Source organism: Solea senegalensis, linkage group LG18, assembly GCF_019176455.1.
Source record: "Solea senegalensis isolate Sse05_10M linkage group LG18, IFAPA_SoseM_1, whole genome shotgun sequence".
NCBI lineage: Eukaryota > Metazoa > Chordata > Actinopteri > Pleuronectiformes > Soleidae > Solea > Solea senegalensis.
This window is the reverse complement of record NC_058041.1, coordinates 1,368,519-1,391,641: the sequence shown is the minus strand read 5'-3', so window position 1 is coordinate 1,391,641 and position 23,123 is coordinate 1,368,519. Positions and strand designations below refer to the sequence as shown.

Genomic DNA, 23,123 nt, shown 5'->3' with positions numbered 1-23,123 from the left:
TGTGGCCCTGTGAGTTCAAAATGTATGTTTTCTCTATGGGATTTGGTGCAGGAGAGTGAGCTGTTCTCAAACTTGACCGTGTTTTACAGTGAGATAAAGCAAAGTAAAACATATTTTCAAAAAAATAAAGACTTTTGAGAACGTTTTGGGGAAACACAGATCAACATTTCTGACATTTTATGGACCAAAAAGTATGAAAATAACCAAATTTCATTACAAAATTTAACTCCGACGTTATATTTCTCTCCTTTCTGAGTTCAAGCGTGGTCGCCCACTTGTACAGTGTGTGTGTGTGTGTGTGTGTGTGTGTGTGTGTGTGTGTGTGTGTGTGTGTGTGTGTGTGTGTGTGTGTGTGTGGACGCAGACACATGAGAGGGCGATAAAGAGACGAGGAAGTGGAGGAATATTCAGCTCAGGATCTCAGGATGAGTGTGTTCCTCTGCTCAGTGTTGGCTTTAGTTAACGACTGGTGCAAATGTCAGACTCACAGCTGTGGAGGCGCAATCAGGCCGCCAGCTGAGGAAGACATTCAGAGAGGAGGGGAGGAGAGCAGGAGAAGAGAGGGGAGGAGAGGATGCACAGAAGAAGGAGAAGACAGTGGAGCGAGGCAGACGAGGCGAGATAGAAGACTTTAGAGTGAAATAAACAGCGAGAGGCATCCGGGGGGGAATAAAGAGAGAAGGGGAGACGGAGAAGTTGCCAAGATAGTTTCCATTCTTCTCATCCTCCCTCAGCTGGAGCTGTAACCAGAATGGCACAAGGCTGAAATCATTACACACTGTCGTCCTGGAAAGTATTTACTATAAAAAAACAAAAAAGGATTCAAGGGAAAATGTTTGTAAGCTGATGGTGGACACTGGTGATGTCCTTGTCTTCTTTAACCCTCTGATGACCATCATGATGTTCACGCCGCATGGATTTATTTTGACTTTATGGCTGTAGAATTGTCACTTCTGATATGTGGCAGATAGATAGAGTTCCATCTTCTCCTGCTTCATCCTCCACATGAGGGGCTCAGCTGACAGGGCGTGACAGAATTTATATCACAATAATAATATTACTTCCATTTTCACAGAATTTCAAAATAAAAGTGTTTATTTTGATAGGGAACAATAAATCTTTATAAATGCTTTTCTTTGTCTTTTTTTTAACGGAACAGGATCAGTTTTGTTGTTGTTGGACAAAAACATGGTTTCAGGCTCTGTTTTCTTGTGTCTTTATCGCACTGATAAAGACTTACACCACACACACACACACACACCTCTAAACTCTTCTTCTTCTTCTTCTTCTTCTTCGTGTTCACGCAGACAAACACGGGAGCAGGAGACGCCGCCAGACTTCTTCTACTTCTCTGACTTTGAACGACACAACGCTGAGATCGCTGCCTTCCACCTGGACAAGTAAGTGTGTGTGTGTGTGTGTGTGTGTGTGTGTGTGTGTGTGTGTGTGTGTGACTCTGACACAAACGGGATTTTAGTTCAATTATTAACTTCAGAAAATAAATAATCAAATCTATCTAATCAAATTCTTCTTCTTCTTATTCTCTGGGTCTCCTGCAGGTTTCTCTCCTTCTCTGTTTGCTAATTGACTCCTTTTTGTGTCGCCTCATGAAAGTGTGGTTATATCAGGTATTGACACGTTCTCACTGATGACAGCAGACACGGACGGTGACACAGCTACTTAACCAAAGACTTACCTAATACAGTCCACACCTGCTGATGTCTATAAGATCTTAAAATTCAAATTCAAATCATTTTCTCACTGTTCAACTGCTTTTTTCAGGCTTGAAACTAAAGTTTGGAACTGTGCTCTCTCCGTCGTCACTTCACTGCTTTGTTCCGTGGTTAACTTTAAACGTCTTCTCTTGTGACAAATGTCTAGTTTCATATTGTTAAGCTATTATAGACTTAAGCAGGTGTACATTTTATTATGTGAGCCTTTTGTTAAGCAGCTAAAATACATATTTATTTCTTTTTGCTGTCTTCAGTGAGAGAAAGTGCCCAAATCCACAGCGAGGAGAACAGAAACAAGGATGTATATTTTAAAGTGAAGCTACAGATATACGTTTTTATGCCCCTTCAAGGACAGTTAAACTATACACTTCTCATTTCATACTCCAGATTCTCAAACATAAATACTAAACATGTTTGCTCTCGAGCATCACACAGAGGCGCGCGTCCGTCATCCTCCTCCTCTCCTCCTCCTCTCCTCCTCCTCTCCCTCCTGCTCCTCTCCTCCTCTCCTCGTCTCCTCTCTGGTTCAGAAACAGGGACAGTGTGAGCAGAGTGTGTACAGTGGAGGCTGTGAGACTCCATGAGTCACGGAGAATGAATGCTTCCCCTCCGGCAGCTCACATCTGACTGAACAATGAGTGCAGCCTCCTCTGGCACAGCTCAACCACCACCCTCTGACTTCACTGCCTTTACAAGGCTCACACTTCATGGCCAGCACGTCAGTGCTCCTGTCTGTCTGTCTGTCTGTCTGTCTGTCTGCTGGACAGGGGCATTTGATGAAAAAGAGAAAAACCTCACGAGGTGACGCCGCGGTGGCTGCGTGTAATTGTGAGCAGAGGGGACGGTCGTGTGTAAAAGTGTGAACGCCGGAGACACACATACACTTCATTGACTTAAATGGACTCCCTATAGTCCCTTACCCTTAACCTTAACTATCACAACTAAGTGTCTTACCCTAAAACCAGGTCTTAACCCTTAAAAAGAAGTAGGTCCCCACAAACATAGGTTTTTTCATTGTTCACACACACACACACACACACACACACACACACACACACACACACACATATTTGAACAGCCTAACTAAAGAATTATCCCTAACTTTAACCATAACCAAACCCTCATCCTAACCATAGTTCAAATTTTAGCCCTTAACTTAATCAGTTCCTCAGAAATGAGGTTCTGGCTCGTTAGGGACCAGGTTTTGGTCTCTATGAAGATGACTGGTACTGACAAAGGTCTGTGTTTATGAGAGAAAAAAAAAGTCCTAAAGAGATAACAAATACAAGCACACAGATACACACATGTGGTCGCGCTCTCCAGCTGTGTGTGCGTGCGTGTGTGTGCGTGCGTGTGTGCGTGTGTGTGGTGTGTGTGTGGTTGCGTGTGTGTGTGTGTGTGTGTGTGTGTCCAGTATTACTAATGTTGTGGGGACCTAAACCTGTTTACACAGTCACATTATGGGGACTTGTCCTCCTTGTGGGGACAAAAAGCAAGTCCCCATAGTAAATACTACATTTTAAGGTGAAGATATGTTTTAAGGTTAGGTTAGGGTTAGGGTTGGGTTAGGGTTAGGATTAGGATTAGGCCAGTAGTAATTGTGGTTAAGGTTAGAGTAAGTCTCCAAGAAATGAATGTAAGTCAATGCAATGTCCCCTCAAGTCATGAATGTCGAACATGTGTGTGTGTGTGTGTGCGTGTGTGTGTGCGTGTGTGTGTGTGGGTTAAGGCAACGAGGAGGAAACCAAAGGCATGAAAGGCTCTGTGCCCGTTCTAAATATAAGTCAGGCAGGGTTTGCCAAAAGCAGCGCTTTATTTTTTCCCCCTTATTTTGTCTGTTCTGAATTAGAGCCTGAGAGCAGAAGCTGCTGCTGCTGCTGCTGCTGCTGCTGCTGCTGCTGCTGCTGCTGCTGCTGCTGCTGCTGCTGCTGCTGCTGCTGCTGCTGCTGCTGCTGCTGCTGGTGGAGGAGCAGCAGCAAAGGCTTAGGCTGCTCGGCCTCCCAGGAGACTCACACAGACTCTCATGAAGCAGCAGGCGAGACTCTGTCTTTTATTGTATGTGCTCGACCACTTTAAGCTTCACTTATCACATGATCAGATTTAAACGGGAGAGCACTCGGTGTCACTGCATGAGGTAACATGTGACCTTATACTAATGTACAGTAGACGTGGACAACATTTGATTAAGAGCTGTAATGTTATCAATGCACTAAAACGTACATCACCAAAAATGTAAAAACAGAAAGAATTATTGTATATCAAATTAAATTAAAATGTTGTAATGTTACAAAATATGTCAACATAACAAAATACAAAAGTTGTATTTTACCAAAAACATGTTACAAATGCTAAAAAAAATGACTTTTGTCAAAAATGTTACAAAATATTTTAAAGTTAAAAAAGTTTCAAAGATATTTTACAAAATGTTTCAGTGCGACATAACATGTTATAAAGATACAAAATAATTAATATTATCAAGAAACCTTACAAAAGGTTGTTTCTATCTTTTGACCAAATACTGTAATGTTACTAACGTTTCAAATAATTACACAAAACATGTTTACATTACCACGACATGTTACGAAATGTTAGGTTTTCTTAAACAGGTTACTACAGGTAAAAGAATTGTAATGTACACGTGACTGACATTACAAAACACGTTACTGTCTTTACAAAGACTTCTTGTGTTTAAAAAGAAGTTACATTTTAACATAAACCTGCGTGTTTTCTGACTTGTACATGTAAATGTGTTACTATCTTAACAAAAGCAGAACAATATTAACTTAAATGTTAAATGTTACCCAAAACAATGACAGTGTTGTAACGTTACAAAATGTCTTTTTTTATAATATTGTTCGCCAAAGTTTTCTTACTGTACAAAATATGTGACTATCTTAAAAACAAAAAGTTGCAAAAACAGAACATTAATGACAAAAATATTACCTAAATAATTACTTTTTAAATATATATATGTGTATATATATATATATATATATTGTAATGTTACAAAAACATGTTACTATGGAGACACATTTAAAAGTTAAAAGTGAATCTTCATTATGAATCATTAGAATGATTGGAAACATGCAGCTCCCCCGTGTGACTTTCTGTCTCCGTCTTCCTCTCTGTCTTTCTCTTTGTCTTCCTCTTTAATCTCAGCGTCCCGTCCTCTGTCTCTCTGTCCTCAGGCCTTGGACATTAGCTGTTGTCAGACAGGGACATCAATTTTTAAAGAGCCTGGTTGCTGTTGTTGAAGTCGAGTCTCAACACAAACAGAAAACAGAAAATCACACGTCGTCTCCTTCACTTCTGTCTTTCGTCTCTGTCCACACAAACATTCACAGAACACAAACACGATTATAAAAGCCTTAAAGTCATGAAAGTAAAATAAAAATATATAAATATCTGGTAAATTCCCAGAAGAGTGAGGATTTAACACGGACATTAAAGCAGGAAAGTGTGGAGGCTAAAATGAGTCTGCTGTGGATTCTCAGCCACACACACTCACAGCATTTACCACCATGGGCTGTTATTCTGAGGTCACTGCTTATACCACAGTGCCCCCTGTTGGCAGTGACAGGGAGTTTTTGATTTCATCCTGTGTGAAATCAACAAGTCTAGTTTTTTGCAGGCTTTGCAAACAGATGTTTTTAATGAAAAATATCTCCAAATAATCAATTATTGTAAAACAATCATTTAAAACTACATCATTCCTTTGTGGTTAAGTATGATTTCTTTAATATTTTACTTTAACTTTACTCTGACTTTGTTTTTTAATGTTTTTTTCCATTTTGTTGTTGTGACAGTTTTCTGTATCCAGGGATTTTTAGCCTTATTAAAAAAAAAACTTTTAATATTGTTATATTATCACCATTAAAGGTAAGCCGGAGTTCATTATTAACTATTTCTATTCAACAACTTTTATTTCTATTACTTTTATGAATGATGAAAAATATTTATTTTATTTATTTTTATTATTCATCACCCACCACCCACAATTGGTGGGTGGTGATTTTTCAGATTTTGTTTATTTACAATATATTTAAGCCAAGTTTCAACTCAATATTCATGTAAAGGTGAAGTTTTAATGTCGTGATTATGGCTGCAACTAAGGGATTATTTTCATGATTGTTTATTATTGAAGTTAAGTTATTTCTTGATAAATTGATCACTTGTTTGGTCCATAAATGTCAGAAAATGTAGATCGGAGTTTCCAAAACCTCAAAATTATTTAAAATAACCAAAATAATTCTGTTTCTTATGTGGAGCAAAGAAACAAGATCATATTTTGACATTTAAGAAAAAAACTTGCTTTATTATAAATCAAACTGATTATGAAGAGTTGATGACAGAGATAGTGATGATTGTCCAAAACATTTGATGTAAATCGCAGTGATTGGGTTTAAGTGGCGACTAATGACCTGATTTCACTTCATGATTTTTCTCCCTTTGAGTTCCCACTTCACTTCTCCTGCTCTCCCACCGGGGGGAGACATACTTCGACCTCCACTCTGAAGAAAATAACAAACAGAGACTAAAGTGATTGTTTGTCTCTGTGCTGCAGGATCCTGGACTTCCGCCGCGTCCCTCCCGTGGCCGGCAGGTTGGTCAACATGACGAAGGAGATCAGAGACGTCACGCGGGACAAAAAGCTGTGGAGGACGTTCTTCATTTCACCAGGTACGTGATGAAGAGGAGCAGAGACACAGCACGAGTGTGTGGTTTATTGACCTGATATTGATCTGATATCAAGGAAAGACACAGATACTGATACTGATATTGATACTGATACTTGTTACTGATACTGATACTGATACTGATACTGATACTGGTACTGATACTGATACTGATACTGGTACTTGTACCTGTGAATCCCTTTGAAAATGAGAGGTTATACTGTCTTGGGCTGCAGGCTTTTATTAAGTTTTTATTGTGTCTTTGATTGTCAGCCAACAACGTGTGTTTCTATGGCGAGTGTTCCTACTACTGCTCCACTGAACACGCTCTGTGTGGGAAACCGGACCAGATCGAAGGATCCCTCGCCGCCTTCCTCCCCGACCTGGCCCTCGCTAAACGCAAGACCTGGAGGAACCCGTGGAGACGCTCGTACCACAAGCGCAAGAAGGCCGAGTAAGAGAGCGCCGATGCTTTGTCTCAGCAACAAGTCAAGAGAACTGAGAACGAGAGACTTCACTGAACATTGTTTTCTTCTGATTTTCAAAACTCACCAAGTGTAATCTCTCTTCAGATGGGAGGTCGACCCGGATTATTGTGAGGAAGTCAAACAGACTCCGCCTTACGACAGTGGGAGGAGACTTCTGGACGTCATGGACATGACCATCTTTGACTTCCTCATGGGTGAGTTCAGCATGTTACCGTCTCACCACTCATTTAATACTATTATTAATCAAATGTAATATTATTATAAGAAATGGTGGTTTCATTACTCAAGGGACAGAGTGTAAAATATAGCGATATTTATTGGGTGTAGTCGCATGTCGCAGCTTAATGTCCTTCAGTTCAGAGTCAAAACTTCAAAATATGTTCAGTTTGTCCACTGTGGGCTTCTGTAAAAACATGGTGGTGATAATAATAATAATAATAACAACAATAATAATGATAATAAAAGGCTCATTCTTGGCTAATGGTAAACACATTTTGACACAATCAAGTGATTGTAGACTTAAAAATAGAATCCATTTTAATGATCTTATCTTCAGTTTCTGTTAAATGACAAATTCTTCTCTGAGACACCGAGGACGTGCCCTCTCTCTCTAACCTTTACCATAACCAGTTAATAACTAACACTAACTTTCACCTAACCACGATTCAACCTCAGCTAGTTTCTTCAGAAAAATTAGATTTTTGTCCCCAAGAGGACTACTACTGGTCTTGGTCCTGGTCCTGACAAGGTTTATGACACAGTCCTCAAGAGGCAACAAATACGGGAACACACACTTGTGTTCCTGTATTCATGCTTTAGTGGGGACCAAAGCAGGTGAACAGAATATTATTACTTATTATTACAAACACAGAGGTGGTTTAGTGCTGCAGTGCTGCTCTCTGTCGCCCTCTTTCTCTATCAGGGGTAACTGCAGCCTCACAGCAGGAGTCTGATATTTCTCTACTTCATTTCCTTATCTTTAGGAATTTTAAATGACGTGTCAGAGATGTTCCGTGTCTCAGCTGTTTGCCAAACCAAAGACAGTAGAAGCAGGTGCAGAGTTCTATTTTTAGACACGTCTAAAAGTCCTGAAGTCCTGTTTCCACTCTTTACTCCACATGTTCTCGGCCGCTGTTTTCAAGCGTATAGAACATATGAGGAGGAGAATCTCTGCGTCTGCAACATGTATAAAGATCCAAAGACACAGTGACACGTGTTTGTTTTTCTGTTCATTCCAACACAGGAAACATGGATCGACATCATTATGAGACGTTTGAAAAGTTTGGAAACGAGACTTTCATCATCCACCTGGACAACGGCCGCGGGTGAGACAAGTCATTGTACACAAACCCCGTATACAATATGTATGTATTTATGTGTGATACTGCACGTGTTTAAAGGAGTTGGAAGACATTTAGACACACAGTACAAATGCAAACATGTGAAAGTATTTATGAATAGATGAAATTATACATGGGCACAATGTACAGTAACTGTTTGATTGAGTTACAGGTAAATAAACGCACAAAAACAACAGCTGCTCTCTATTCGACGTTGCAGGTTGTACAGCAGCACATGAAACACACCCTATTAAAAAGAATCAATGCTTCTTTTATTGAATTTTAGATTTGGAAAACACTCCCATGACGAGATGTCCATCCTGGTGCCACTGACTCAGTGCTGCAGGTGAGAACTTCGTTTGACTGCATTTTATTATTCTTAAGGACGTAAAGATAAGAAATCTTACACTCACAAAAGAAATGATTCAACATATTTAAATGACCTCGACTCTCTGTCTCTGCAGGGTTAGGAAGTCTACACACTTGCGTCTGCAGCTGCTGGCGAAGGAAGAGTACAAGCTGTCCACACTCATGGCAGAATCCCTGGTGAGGGACCGACTCAGTCCCATCCTCATCCAGCCGCACCTGGACGCCATGGACCGACGGCTACGCCAGGTCAGTGCTTCATACTGTGCAATTCTTGTTCCTATTTTGTAAATCTTTTTATCATTAAATTGGACCTACAACAATTAGTCAGTTGATAATTCAATCTACAGGAGGTCATTTTAAGTAGTATTTTAACAAGAACTGGTTTCTGGAATGACGCTCCTCTATGGTATCTCCTGAGGTTCTCCTGAGGTTCTCCTGAGGTTCTCCTGAGGTTCTCCTGCCACTTCCTGAGTATAATATCTGGATAATATTCAACTGAGAGCTTATGTGTGAACACAGCAGGAAAAACCTGGATCCTGCTGTCATTGTGTCTCCAAAAACTAAACGAGAAACTCTGGAGAATTCTCTGGACTTTATCCTGTTTATTTGTGAAAACTGGATTTAAAACTGGAGGAAACAGCGAGTCTGTTTTAGTTCAAAAGTGACAAAATACACTTACAAAAACCACACTTTTTATTTCATACTTCAGGTTTTATTACTGAACATGATTTTTGAGATTTAAAAGTGATCGTTTGTTTTGTTTTTGTTAGCTTTGGACAGAGCTAAACTACAAGAAACAGTTCCATTTTCCTCAGGTCTAAGCTTTAACCACACATATTCCAGTTTTCATTACTAAATAAACATGATATAATGTGGTGATTTTGTTGATTTTGTTTGCTTTAGACGAAGCTACACTACCGAGCCAATTTCCTTGAGGTGTAAGCTAACCACAGTCTGACATTTCTACACTTGAGCTTTAAACAAACACAATATATTGTGGTGACTTTGTGGATTGTGTTAGCTTTAGAGCTAAACTGAAGTAACCCCCTTGTCTTCATGTCTGAGCGAACCACAAACTGACATTTCTACGCTCCAGTTTTTGTTTCTAAACAATCTAAACAATCACACACATTTTTAACTATGTGTATTTTACTGTAAAGTGACCTGGAGTGACAGAAAGGCACTTTTAAATAAAATGTATTTATTTAATGTCGTGATCTGTTAAAATTGATAGCAAGATGATTTTGTTAACTATAGATGGAGCTAATTAAGCTACTGAACCATTTCTCTTTTCTTTGGGTCCAAACCAGAGGGTATAGCGTGTGTTTTTTGTTAGCTTTGGATAGAGCTAAACTACTGAACCAGTGTCCTTTTCTTCAGGTCATAGCGAACCACAAATCGACATGTTTTATACCTTATTACCCGGCAGTTTTTATCTTTAAATTATTATTATTTTGTTCTTGTTAGTAAGGTTTATGGGGGATAGTATGTGGATTTTGCTAGCTTTGAACAAAGCTAACCCTACTGGACCATTAGCCTGTTCTTCCGGTTTAAGCTAACCACAAAATATCATTTGTACATTTCAGTTTTTGTTCCTTAACAATCATGATATATTGTAGTGAGTTTTGATATTTAGTTTAAAGTTTACATTATGTGGTTTTTGTTAGCTTTAGACTGAGCTAAACTACAGATTTCCTATTCCCTGTTCTTCAGGTTAAGCTAAGGTTTTTTTTTGTTAAACAAACATGATTTTTTTTATGGTAAGGTTAGTAAAGTAAAGGTGATAGTGTGTTGTTTTTTGTTAGGGACAGAACTAAACTATTGAACCAATTCCCTTTCATTCCACAGCTAAGCTAAGTTAAGTTAAGTTAAGTTAAGTTAAGTTAAGTTAAGCTTTCAGTAATGAGGTTCATGCAGTAAATCGAGCTGCAGTGTAGTTTGTCTTTTAATTGAGATGTATACATTCTTTGCACAAATACCAATATATAATTCTGGTAACTTCAGTTATAAAATAAATGCAGTGTGTCTTTAAAGAGTTCCTTTAAAACTGACCTTTAATAGCAATAAAAAAGCATTCAAAACTGATGTGTTTTGTGTCTTTAGGCGCTGAAAGTGCTGTCAGAGTGCATTGACAAGGAGGGCTACGGTTACGTGGTGGAGGACGACCTCCAGCCCACGCGAGGGACAGACCACGCCCCCAGGAGGAGGTAGCTGTCTGCGGCCGCTGGCAGCTGGACTCAAGTGAATTCTTGGCAGATGGGAGAGACAGGACTGAGCCGGTCCAGACGTTTGCGTCTGAGCTTCACAGAGGACGCTCACCTGCCCGAGACAAAGAAATAAGAAGACGCTGCCTGGAAGCGGACGCCTGCTGGATCGGACTGGAACTGTGTTTTGTGTAGGGACTTAAAATCTGCACCGAATCTCAAGACGCAGGTGATGTGACTTTTCTGGAGGAATCTGGGACCAGGAACTGGACTAAACCACTGCACAAAAATCACATAGACTCCTTAGTGTAGGATTAGTCTCACCACCACTGACCCACCACAGCATTACCAAACCTGTCTCACAAGAGACGCCTTCTCTCTCTCCGTCTCTCTCGTGTCTCGTTCAGGGTCCCCTTTTTGAATTCAGTGAATTCAGAGGGAGACGTGTGAAGACTCACTCATGTGTTTATTCGTATTTGTTAGTGACTCGAGTGTTTTTGGTTGAACGTCCGCCATCGTGGTGGTGGAGGTGGAGGAGGAAGTGGAGACATGACTTCCTGTTTTAAAATGGTCTTTGTTCGTTTTGCTGCAGAATGTTTTATTGGTTATTGTTGATGTTTTTTTAAATAAATGTTTTTGTTTTTAAGCTCTTGTCATCGATGCACTGAAAAAGGAATGCGGCCGACAAACTTATACTTTGGTTGATTAAGTTCATTTAAATGAACTTAACCAATAAAAGTATTATTTTTAGGTGATTTAAGTGTCGACCATTTTCTTTTTTCATTGTCATCAAAGTGGAGATTATTTTTGATTGGAGTGCAGGTTTACTCTTGGATTTGAATTTGGGTTTTTTTCTCCCCCACAAATGTCTTTGAGAGGGTATTTATTAAATAAATGTATTTATTGTTTGCGATGAATACAACACACATCACAGGTGTTGTACCTCTTCATTTTGTCCACAAGAGGGCAAACTGAGCATGTGCAAAAATGCAGCTGCAACAAGGTCTGTTGGTGTTTTTCTCAAAGTCAAGGATCCTGGTTCCAAAGAGACCAAAGCATTCTGGGAATGAGAATTTAGGAGTGTATTTCTTTAATTCAACTTTAATTAAGTTCACTTTCAGAGAAAACTCTCAGAAACGGAGAGTTTTTTCAACAATAAATAAGGAACAACTGAGTAAACTGGCAAAATGAGTTAAAATAACTAAAACAACAATTAAAAACAAAAAAAAAATGTGGTTGCCTTTAAATGACATCGATGTTATAACTTTTAAAGTCTTAATATCCAGATTGACCAAATAAGACAACAAAACAACAATTCCCATGATCCAGTGCTGCTTCCTGACGTTATTAAACCAGGTGTTGTGTTACTGTTTTGCTTGAGAGAGAGAAAAACTGAATACTGTGCATTTAAATAATTGAAAAAAATTCAGTTTTTATACAAATAATGAGCAATTTTTCTTTTCAAACTCAAACCAAAATGTATATTTTCTCTACTTAAAACAAGCTGGTTAAAAACAAAACACACTATAAAACCCATTTTCTTAGTCACAGAAGGCAGAGTTTTAGATTAAGGATTACAGCATTGAGAAGATTAAACAGGCTTGTTGAGTGTGGGGACCAGAAATTGAAGTATTTTGGACATTAGAACAGTTGGTTTCTTGACTTTGAGAAACTCCCCCAAATCTGTCAGATTAACCATCATCCATTTTTCACCCCAAAATTATGAAGCTTTTATTTTGGTTTAGAACATTTTTTCTTTGTTTCCACACGACAGAAATAGATTTTTTAAGTTTATGTTCCCAAATGTACGGAAGTGTATTGCATTCACCTAAAATAATGTTTAAAAGCTCTGTTTTTCCAAGGTTGTTTTTACGAGATACGAGATAAAAACAGACCCAAAAAAGAAATCTTGTAAAAAGATTTCAGTGAATGCAACATTCTTCTGTACAAATGTGACACGGACAGATTTTTTATTATTGTTTCATTATTGTAATTATAATAATATATTTGATGTCGCAGATGTTGCTGTGGAGAGATTATTTTCCAGGATGTAAATTTTGTTTTCACCACCAACAGCGAGCAGAGAGTTGACCTGTTAAAGTTAATATATACAGTAGGAAGATTCGAGTGCCTGTGAAAATGATAGAAAAATACTTGAATGTTTGGTTTCATAGAGGAAAAAAAAAGGTTTGAGCTTCTCACAGGTACGAGATAGGAAACAGTGGTTACATGTTAACATGTGTGTGTGTGTGTATGTTGACCCTCAGCTCTTTCTATAAGGTTTTCTTCATTCTAGAGTGGGGTCAGGGGTCAGACAGTGAGTGTGTGTGTATGAGAGTGTGTGTGGACCGATCCATGAAGAACCTGAGTTTAAATTATGTTTTTTGTCCTGTTCATCACGCTGTTTTTCTGTGGATTTTATCATTTTCTTTCTTTGCATCATGGTTAAAAAAAAGTGCAATAAAACAAAATAAGCAGAAGTCTTGGTCTTTGTGTTTTTTCTATTTCCATTAACTGAAATTTTGGATGACATACTATAGTATGACTTTTTTGACTGATTTTGGACGACATACTATACTATGACTTTTTCGACTGATTTTGGACGACATACTTAAGTATGACTTTTTTGATTGATTTTGGACGACATACTATCTATGACCTTTTGACTGATTTTGGGCGACATACTAAGTATGACTTTTGACTGATTTTGGGCGACATACTATACGACTGATTTTGGACAACATTTCAGCAAGGGCCCATCATCTATCGCCACAAGTTTGGTTACGATCGGACCTTCCATCACAAAGTTATAAGAGTTTCGTTGCGTGTAGCGAGAAATTACAAATTTTCGCCAACTTTGCCGGCCCTTTTCTCGTACGCCATGCGACATTTCAACTAACCATAAGCATCGTTAGATCCCCAACTTGTCCACAGTGACCTCACCAAGTTTGAACGCGATCCCATGTAAGCTCTAGGACAAGTTCGTTCAAATACCGATGGTGCGAAATGGCCAAAATCGCCTCTGTTTTGGCGTGCAATCCAAGATGGCGGCCTTCCTGTAGGATTCACAGGGAAGTTGTCATCGACTTTTTTGCCCGTCCCCACCTCATGAACATGTGTGCCAAGTTTCGTTCATGTACGTTAAACCAGAGAGCAGATGACCTAATAGAAGTTTTTTGCGTCAGTCGTTAGCCCCGCCCACTTTCATTTTTTGACGTGCATTCCCCGCACCACTAATAAACGTAAATTTACACCAGGTCTGATGCAGTTGCAAAAATTGGTGAGTTTTTGGGCATGTTCAGGGCCTCGAAAACGCGATTCATTTGGCGGGCGGAAGAAGAAGAATAAGAAGAATAACTCTTACGATTACAATAGGGTTCTTGCAACCAAGTTGCTCGAACCCTAACTAGTACCGCAAGCGGTAATCAACGGGTTCGAGCTTGACGGCTCGCGAGTCCCCGTGCGTCCACGTCGCAGCGCGAGTCCTCTTCCTCATCTTCCGTTCATTCACCGCTTGTGGTACAGGTTATTTTCAGCTGCATCCCCGCGCAATGTCAGGCGGGTCCGGTTAAAATGGCCGTCTTCCTGTTGGGTGAAAGGCGTGTCCGTAAACGTGTTTAGGGAAGGTACCTTGACTTACATAACAAGTTTCGTGTGGATCGGAGAATGTCAGACTTTACTTCCTGTTTCGGGAGTTGTACTTCCTGTAAGGAGGTCATCCTTTACAGACATGTTCAGGGCTGGTCTGAGGTCTAACAGTGTGATTTCATCTATAAGTTGTTATTTTTGTGAAAAACAACTGATGGTATCAGAATTGAAGCTGAATTTTAGAAATAACTAGTTATTTTTGTGATAGAACATCTGATGGTATAAGAATTTAGGGTGCATTTTCTCTTTTTTCCCTCTGTTACTTTTTCTCTCTTCCCATTTTCCCTGTTTTTTTTTTTTCCTTGGCCCCTCTTGCAGTACCTTTTGCCCCATCTTTCCCTTTCAGAGCAGCATGAGAAACTGTAAATGTTAGATTTGATAGATTTGTAGGCAAATGCCTCCATCATGTGGCGAACAAAGGTTACTGCACTGACAAACCACTCAGTAGAGTGGGTCCTGTGAAGTGTTCTTATGTCAACACCGTTGAACGATTTGTTATCATATTCAGCAAGCATCATCTACCATGTGTTTTACATGTTTTCATTCATTTTGAGTATGATACAATGAAATTTGTTAAAGTTATAAGGGAAATTGTGAAATTGTATTTTCTGTTACCACCAGAAGGCGCTGTTTTTAAAATGTACAGTTTTTGCATAAGCCTCTTCAGCAAGATCCCATCATCGATCGTCACTAGTTTGGTTAAGATCTAACCTTTCATCGCAAAGTTATAAGAGTTTGTTGTTGTAGCGAAATACCAGACGTCATATTGTCTGCCGTCAACAGGGGGCGATGTTTTCAAAATGTACAGTTTTGCATAGACATCTTTAGCCAGGGCCCATCATCGATTGTCACTTGTTTAGTTAATATCTGACCTTCCATGGCAAAGTTATAAGAGATTGTTGTGTGTTGCGAGGAATCGTGATTTTCGCCAACTTTCCTGACCTTCTTCTTGTTCGCCGGGATACTTAATGAAAAGATTTTGATACCTTTGGATCCTCAACTTGTCCACAGTGACCTCACAAAGTTTGAAGGTGATCCCATTAAAGCTCTTTGACAAGTGCGTTCACATACCATTGGTGCGAAATGGCAAAAATCTGCTAAAAATGTACTTTCAATCCAAGATGGCGGCTTTCCTGTTCGTTTCAGAGCTTAGGCTGCTTTGAATTTTTTGACCGTCCCGACCTAAGGAACGCGTGAGTACCAAGTTTAGTGCATGTACATTAAACGTGCTCCTCAGGAGGACAAGTTTTACGGGTTGTAAGAGTTTTGCCTTTTGTTGTGAGAAATATGAATGAACGCCAACTTTGGCGCCCCCTATCTCGAAAACCAAGGGACATTTTGAAAAACTTTTAATAACTTTAGATCCTCAACTTGTCCACAGTGACCTCACAAAGTTTAAAGGTGATCGCACAAAAGCTCTATGACAAGTTAGTTCACATACCATTGGTGCGAAATGGCCAAAATCTCCCAAAAATTTACTTTCAATCCAAGATGGCGGCTTTCCTGTTCGCTTTCGAGCTTCGGCTACGCTGACTTTTTTGACCGTCTGGACCTAAGGAACGCGTGAGTACCAAGTTTCATGCATGTACATTCAACGTGATCCTCTGGAGGACAAGTTTTACGGGTTGTAAGAGTTTTGACTTTTGTTGTGAGAAATATGAATGAACGCCAACTTTGGCACCCCCTATCTCGAAAACCATGCGACATTTTGAAAAACTTTTAATAACTTTAGATCCTCAACTTGTCCACAGTGACCTCACAAAGTTTAAAGGTGATCGTACAAAAGCTCTAGGACTAGTTCATTCAAATACCAGGCGTCATAGTGTCTGCTGTCACCAGGGGGCGCTGTTTTTGAAAGTGAATATTTTCATATAGGCGTCTTCAGGGCCAGACTATCATCAATCCGAGCAAGTTTGGTTCAGATCGGACTCGGATTCGTAAAGTTGTAGCAGTTTGTTTTTTGTCACAAATATCTGAGTTTGCAGTGTTGTTGTGGCAACACCGTTGAACGATTTGTTATCATATAACGCACGCATCATAGACAATGTGTTTTGAATGTTTACCCAATTTTTTAGTTTGATACGATTAACTCTGTAAAAGTTATTACCGAAATGCTTATTTTTTCGATTTTCTGTAACCACAAGAAGGCACTGTGCTCAAAATGTACCTTTTTTTCACAGACCTCTTCAGCAATGGTCCATCATCAACTCTAGGTAATCTGGTTGGGATGTGACCTTCTATTGCAAAGTTATAAGAGTTTTGTTGCCTGTGGCGAAACAGTAAAATTTTCACCAACTTTGCCGGCCCCTTACTCTTACACCATAATACCTATTGAAAAGATTTTGATACCTTTGGATCCTCAACTTGTCCAAAGTGACCTCACCAAGTTTGAAGGTGATCCCATGAAAGTTCTAGGACAAATCTGTTCAAATATCATTGGTGCGAAATGGCCAAAATCAAAATTTACTTTCAATCCAAGATGGCGGCTTTCCTGTTCGTTTTAGAGCATAGGCTACGCTGACTTTTTTGACCGGCCCGACCTAAGGAAGGCGTGTACCAAGTTTCGTGCATGAACATTAAACGTGCTCCTCAGGACCACAAGTTTTAGGGGTTGGAGCAGTTTTTTGGCCCGTCCACTTTCACCAGGGGGCGCTGATTTTGACATGAAATATTTTCACATAGGTTTGTTCAGGGCCAGACTATCAACAATCCTAGCAAGTTTGGCTCAGATTGGACCAGGATTGGCAAAGTTGTGACAGTTTTTTTTTTTTTGTATTTTCTACCACCACCAGGAGGCGCTGTTTTCAAAATTTATTGTTTTCGGCAATATAGTCGCCTTCAGCAACTACCCATTATCAATCATAGGAAGTTTGGTTGGGATTGGATCTTCCATCACAAAGTTATAAGAGTTTCGCTTTTTGTTGTGAAAAATAGGAATTTACACCCACTTTGGCGCCCCCTATCTCGTACACCATGAGACATTTTAAAAAACTTTTGATAACTTAAGTTCCTCAACTGGTTCACAGTGACCTGACCAAGTTTAAAGGTGATCGCACAAGAACTCTAGGATTAATTCATTCAAATACCAGAGGTCATATTGTCTCCGTCACCAGGGGGTGCTGTTTTTGAAAGTGAATATTTTCATATAGACGTCTTCAGGGCTGGACTATCATCAATCCTAGCAAGTTTGGTTCAGATTGGACTAGGATTCGCAAAGTTGTAGCAGTTTGTTTTTTTGACGCAAAAATCCAACTTTGCATCATTACCATGGCAACATCATGTAACGATACGCCATCATATTGAGCATGCATAGTCTACCTTGTGTTTAGAGTCCTTTAACCAATTTTGAGTTTGATACAATAATTTCTGTAAAAGTTATTCCCGAAATTGTAAAAGTAACTTTTTTTTTTAGATGTTCTGCCACCACCAGGAGGCGATGTTTACAAACTTGACAGTTTTTGCATGGCATCTTCAGCAAGGGCCCATCATCGATCGCCACAAGTTTGGTTAAGATCGGACCTTCCATCGCAAAGTTATAAGAGTTTTGTTGTGCGTTGCGAGAAATTGGTAATTTACTCCAAATTTGGCGCCCCCTATCTTGAAAACCATGATACTTATTAGAAACCTTTCAATGACTTAAGCTCCTCAACTTGTCCACAGTGACCTCACCAAGTTTGAAGGTGATCCCATGTAAGCTCTGGGACAAGTTCGTTCAAATACCGATGGTGCGTAATGGCCAAAATCGCCTCTGTTTTGGCGTGCAATCCAAGATGGTGGCCTTCCTGTAGTATTCACAGGGAAGTCGTCATCGACTTTTTTGACCGTCCCCACCTCATGAACGTGTGTGCCAAGTTTCGTTCATGTACGGTAAACCCGAGAGCAGATGACCTAATAGAAGTTTTTTGCGTCAGTTTTTAGCCCCGCCCACTGTCATTTTTTGACGCACATTCCCCGAACCAATAATATACGTAATTTTACACCAGGTCTGATGGGGATGCAAAATTTGGTGAGTTTTGGGGCATGGGAAAGGCCTCAAAAACGCGATTCATTTGGAGGAATAATAATAATAATAATAATAATAAGAATAATCCTAGCGATTACAATAGGGTTCTTGCAACCAAGTTGCTCGAACCCTAACTAGTACCGCAAGCGGTAATCAACGGGTTCGAGCTTGACGGCTCGCGGGTCTCCCTGCGCCCACCTCGCCGTGCGAGACGTCTAGCTCATCTTCCGTTCATTCACCGCTTGCGGCAGTAGTAATTTTCAGCTTAGACTATTTTCAGCGTCCATGTGCTAAGTTAGATGGCACTTCCTGTTTAAAATGGCCGACTTCCTGTTTGGTGAAAGGTGTGTCCGTAAACGTGTTCAGGGACGTTCCTTTGACTCACATATCAAGTTTTGTGAAGATTGGAAAATGTTAGACTTGACTTCCTGTTTCGGGAGTTCTACTTCCTGTAGGGAGGTTATCCTTTACAGCACATATGTCAGAATCAAGGCCCGTGAATGAGTTATGTCTGGCCCACGGGATGATTTTTAATTACTATTAAAACCGGCTTGCACTATTATGTGCCCTCAGCACCATAATACTACACATCCCAAGATGCACTGTGAGTGCGATCCCGTGTCATCCTTCATGAACAGCATCACAGTCACAGTGGAAAACTAAACATTGCTGTCATTTTTCATCTCCCTCTCCCCAAATAGACAAATAGAAAAGTAGACGGTGAAAACAGGGTTTTCAAGACAGGTGGGAGGCAGAATAATGTTCACCGAAGTAAAAGGAAAGCCTGTGTGTCTTGTGTGTGGAGACAGTGTGTCGTTATGAAAGAATATAACTTAAGAAGGCACTATGAAACATGCAACTGTTTTGCACTTTTCAAGTTTGCACTAACTTCTAATTTTATTATAAAAGACAGACATTGGTGAGGATCAGAGCAGCACACTGATTTGTTTTGTAACATGCTGTTTCATTTTTGCATTTATCTTGCCATTGAGCTTTGAAGGAAAATAACATTTTGCTGTTTACCTGTTAAAAAGAAGACGGAAAAACGTTTTCAATTTGTTACTGAAAGAGCCTTGAGAAAATATTGCAACTGATTTTATTTATATTTTGCTTAATTTAATTTAATTTAATTTAATTTAATTTAATTTAATTTAATTTAATTTAATGATTGAGTGCAATATAGGCTGTGGTATTGGTATTGGTTCAATATGTGCAGTAATTGCAAGTTTTAATAAATATTTAATCCTCCACCTGTACCATTTTTTTTATTTTGGCCCCCCGTGTATTTGACTTTGGCATTACTGCTTTACAGACATGTTCCGGACGGGTCTGAGGTCTCACGTATGAAGTTTCAAGTGGATACAACAATCCCAATTAGAGCAGCATGAGAAACTGTAAATGTTAGATTTGATAGATTTGTAGGCAAATGCCTCCATCATGTGGCGAACAATGGTTACTGCATGAACAAACCACTCAGTTGAGGGAATCCTTTGCATTTTTGCCAGGCAACACCATTTAACGATTTGTTATCATATTCAGCAAGCATCATCTACCATGTGTTTTACATGTTTTCATTCATTTTGAGTATGATACAATGAAATTTGTTAAAGTTATAAGGGAAATTGTGAAATTGTATTTTCTGTTACCACCAGAAGGCGCTGTTTTCAAAATGTACAGTTTTTGCATAAGCATCTTCAGCAAGATCCCATCATCGATCGTCACAAGTTTGGTTAAGATCTGACCTTCCATCGCAAAGTTATAAGAGTTTGTTGTTGTAGCGAAATACCAGACGTCATATTGTCTGCCGTCAACAGGGGGCACTGTTTTTGAAAGTGAATATTTTCATATAGGCATCTTCAGGAATTAAATATCATCAATCCTAGCAAGTTTGATTCAGATTGGAATAGTATTCGCAAAGTGGTAGCTGTTTGTTTTTTGTCGCAAATATCTGACTTTGCAGTTTTGTCATGGCAACACTGTTGAACAATTTGTTATCATATTAGGCACGCATCATCTACCATGTGTTTTGAATGTTTTCCCAAATTTTGAGTTTGATACAAGGAAATTTGTTAAAGTTATAAGGGAAATTGTGAACTTGTACTTTCTGTTACCACCAGGTGGCGCTGTTTCCAAAATTTACAGTTTTTGCATAGGCATCTTCAGCAAAAGCCCATCATTGATCATCACAAGTTTGGTTAAGATCTGACCTTCAATCGCAAAGTTATAAGAGTTTGTTGTGTGTTGCGAAATACCAGACTTCCTAGTGTTTGCCACCACCAGGAGGCGATGTTTTCAAAATTTACAGTTTTTGCATAGACATCTTTAGCAAGGGCCCATCATCGATTGTCACTTGTTTGGTTAATATCTGACCTTCCATGGCAAAGTTATAAGAGATTGTTGTGTGTTGCGAGGAATCGTGATTTTCGCCAACTTTCCTGACCTTCTTCTTGTTCGCCGTGATACTTAATGAAAAGATTTTGATACCTTTGGATCCTCAACTTGTTCACAGTGACCTCACAAAGTTTCAAGGTGATCCCATGAAAGCTCTATGACAAGTGCGTTCACATACCATTGGTGCGAAATGGCCAAAATCTGCAAAAATGTACTTTCAATCCAAGATGGCGGCTTTCCCGTTCGTTTTAGAGCATAGGCTGCTTTGAATTTTTTGACCGTCCTGACCTAAGGAACGCGTGAGTACCAAGTTTAGTGCATGTACATTAAACGTGCTCCTCAGGAGGACAAGTTTTACGGGTTGTAAGAGTTTCGCCTTTTGTTGTGAAAAATATGAATGAACGCCAACTTTGGCGCCCCCTATCTCAAAAACCATGTAACATTTTAAAAAACTTTTAATAACTTTAGATCCTCAACTTGTCCACAGTGACCTCAACCAGTTTGAAGGTGATCCCTTTAAAGCTCTATGACAAGTGCGTTCACATACCATTGGTGCGAAATGGCCAAAATCTGCAAAAAATGTACTTTCAATCCAAAATGGCGGCTTTCCTGTTCGTTTTAGAGGTTCGGCTACGCTGACTTTTTTGACCGTCTGGACCTAAGGAATGCGTGAGTACCAAGTTTTGTGCATGTACATTCAACGTGCTCCTCAGGAGGACAAGTTTTACGGGTTGTAAGAGTTTCACCTTTTGTTGTGAAAAATATGAATGAACACCAACTTTGGCGCCCCCTATCTCGTACACCGAGCGATATTTTAAAAAGCTTTCAGGAACTTATGCTCGGCAACTTGTTCACAGTGACCTCACCAACTTTCAAGGTGATAGCATAAAAACTCTAGGATTAGTTCATTCAAATATCAGGTGTCATAGTGTCTGCTGTCACCAGGGGGCGCTGTTTTTGAAAGAGAATATTTTCATATAGGCGTCTTCAGGGCCAGATTATCATCAATCAGAGCAAGTTTGGTTCAGATCGGACTCGGATTCGTAAAGTTGTAATAGTTTGTTTTTGTCACAAATATCTGACTTTGCAGTGTTGCTGTGGCAACACCGTTGAACGATTTGTTATCATATAAAGCACGCATAATCGACCATGTGTTTTGAATGTTTTCCCAATTTTTGAGTTTGATACGATTAACTCTGTAAAAGTTATTACCGAAATGTTTATTTTTTGGATTTTCTGTTACCACAAGGAGGCACTGTGCTAAAAATGTACAGTTTTTCCACAGACTTCTTCAGCAATGGTCCATCATCAACCCTAGGTAATTTGGTTGGGATGTGACCTTCTATCGCAAAGTTATAAGAGTTTTGTTGCCTGTGGCGAAACATTAAAATTTTCACCAACTTTGCCGGCCCCTTACTCTTACGCCATAATACCTATTGAAAAGATTTTGATACCTTTGGATCCTCAACTTGTCCAAAGTGACCTCACCAAGTTTGAAGGTGATCCCATGAAAGTTCTAGGACAAATCTGTTCAAATATCATTGGTGCAAAATGGCCAAAATCAGCAAAGCATTTACTTTCAATCCAAGATGGCGGCTTTCCTGTTCGTTTTAGAGCATAGGCTACGCTGACTTTTTTGACCGGCGTGACCTAAGGAACGCGTGTACCAAGTTTTGTGCATGTACATTAAACGTGCTCCTCAGGACCACAGGTTTTAGGGGGTGGAGCAGTTTTTTGGCCCGTCCACTTTCACCAGGGGGCGCTGATTTTGACTTGAAATATTTTCACATAGGTTTGTTCAGGGCCAGACTATCAACAATCCTAGCAAGTTTGGTTCAGATTGGACCAGGATTGGCAAAGTTGTAACAGTTTTTTTTTTGTAGTATTTTCTACCACCACCAGGAGGCGCTGTTTTCAAAATGTATTGTTTTCGGCAATATAGTCGCCTTCAGCAACTACCCATTATCAATCATAGGAAGTTTGGTTGGGATTGGATCTTCCATCGCAAAGTTATAAGAGTTTTGCTTTTTGTTGTGAAAAATAGGAATTTACACCCACTTTGGCGCCCCCTATCTCGTACACCATGAGACATTTTAAAAAACTTTTGATAACTTAAGCTCCTCAACTGGTTCACAGTGACCTCACCGAGTTTAAAGGTGATCGCACAAGAACTCTAGGATTAATTCCTTCAAATACCAGAGGTCATATTGTCTCCGTCACCAGGGGGTGCTGTTTTTGAAAGTGAATATTTTCATATAGACGTCTTCAGGG

General features: G+C 39.6%; 1 protein-coding gene across 1 annotated transcript in view; it reads left to right on the top strand.

The window, feature by feature from the left end:
• The window catches only part of fam20cb (FAM20C golgi associated secretory pathway kinase b), an 82,097-nt gene extending 70,114 nt beyond the window's left edge, over positions 1–11,983 (top strand). Inside the window, 8 exon segments of the mRNA XM_044013995.1 lie at positions 1,308–1,400; positions 6,298–6,413; positions 6,683–6,863; positions 6,982–7,091; positions 8,141–8,222; positions 8,524–8,583; positions 8,702–8,852; positions 10,710–11,983. Coding sequence (XP_043869930.1) covers positions 1,308–1,400; positions 6,298–6,413; positions 6,683–6,863; positions 6,982–7,091; positions 8,141–8,222; positions 8,524–8,583; positions 8,702–8,852; positions 10,710–10,817 — 901 coding nt within the window. The 3' untranslated portion in view covers positions 10,818–11,983.
• Positions 11,984–23,123: the final 11,140 nt, after the last annotated feature.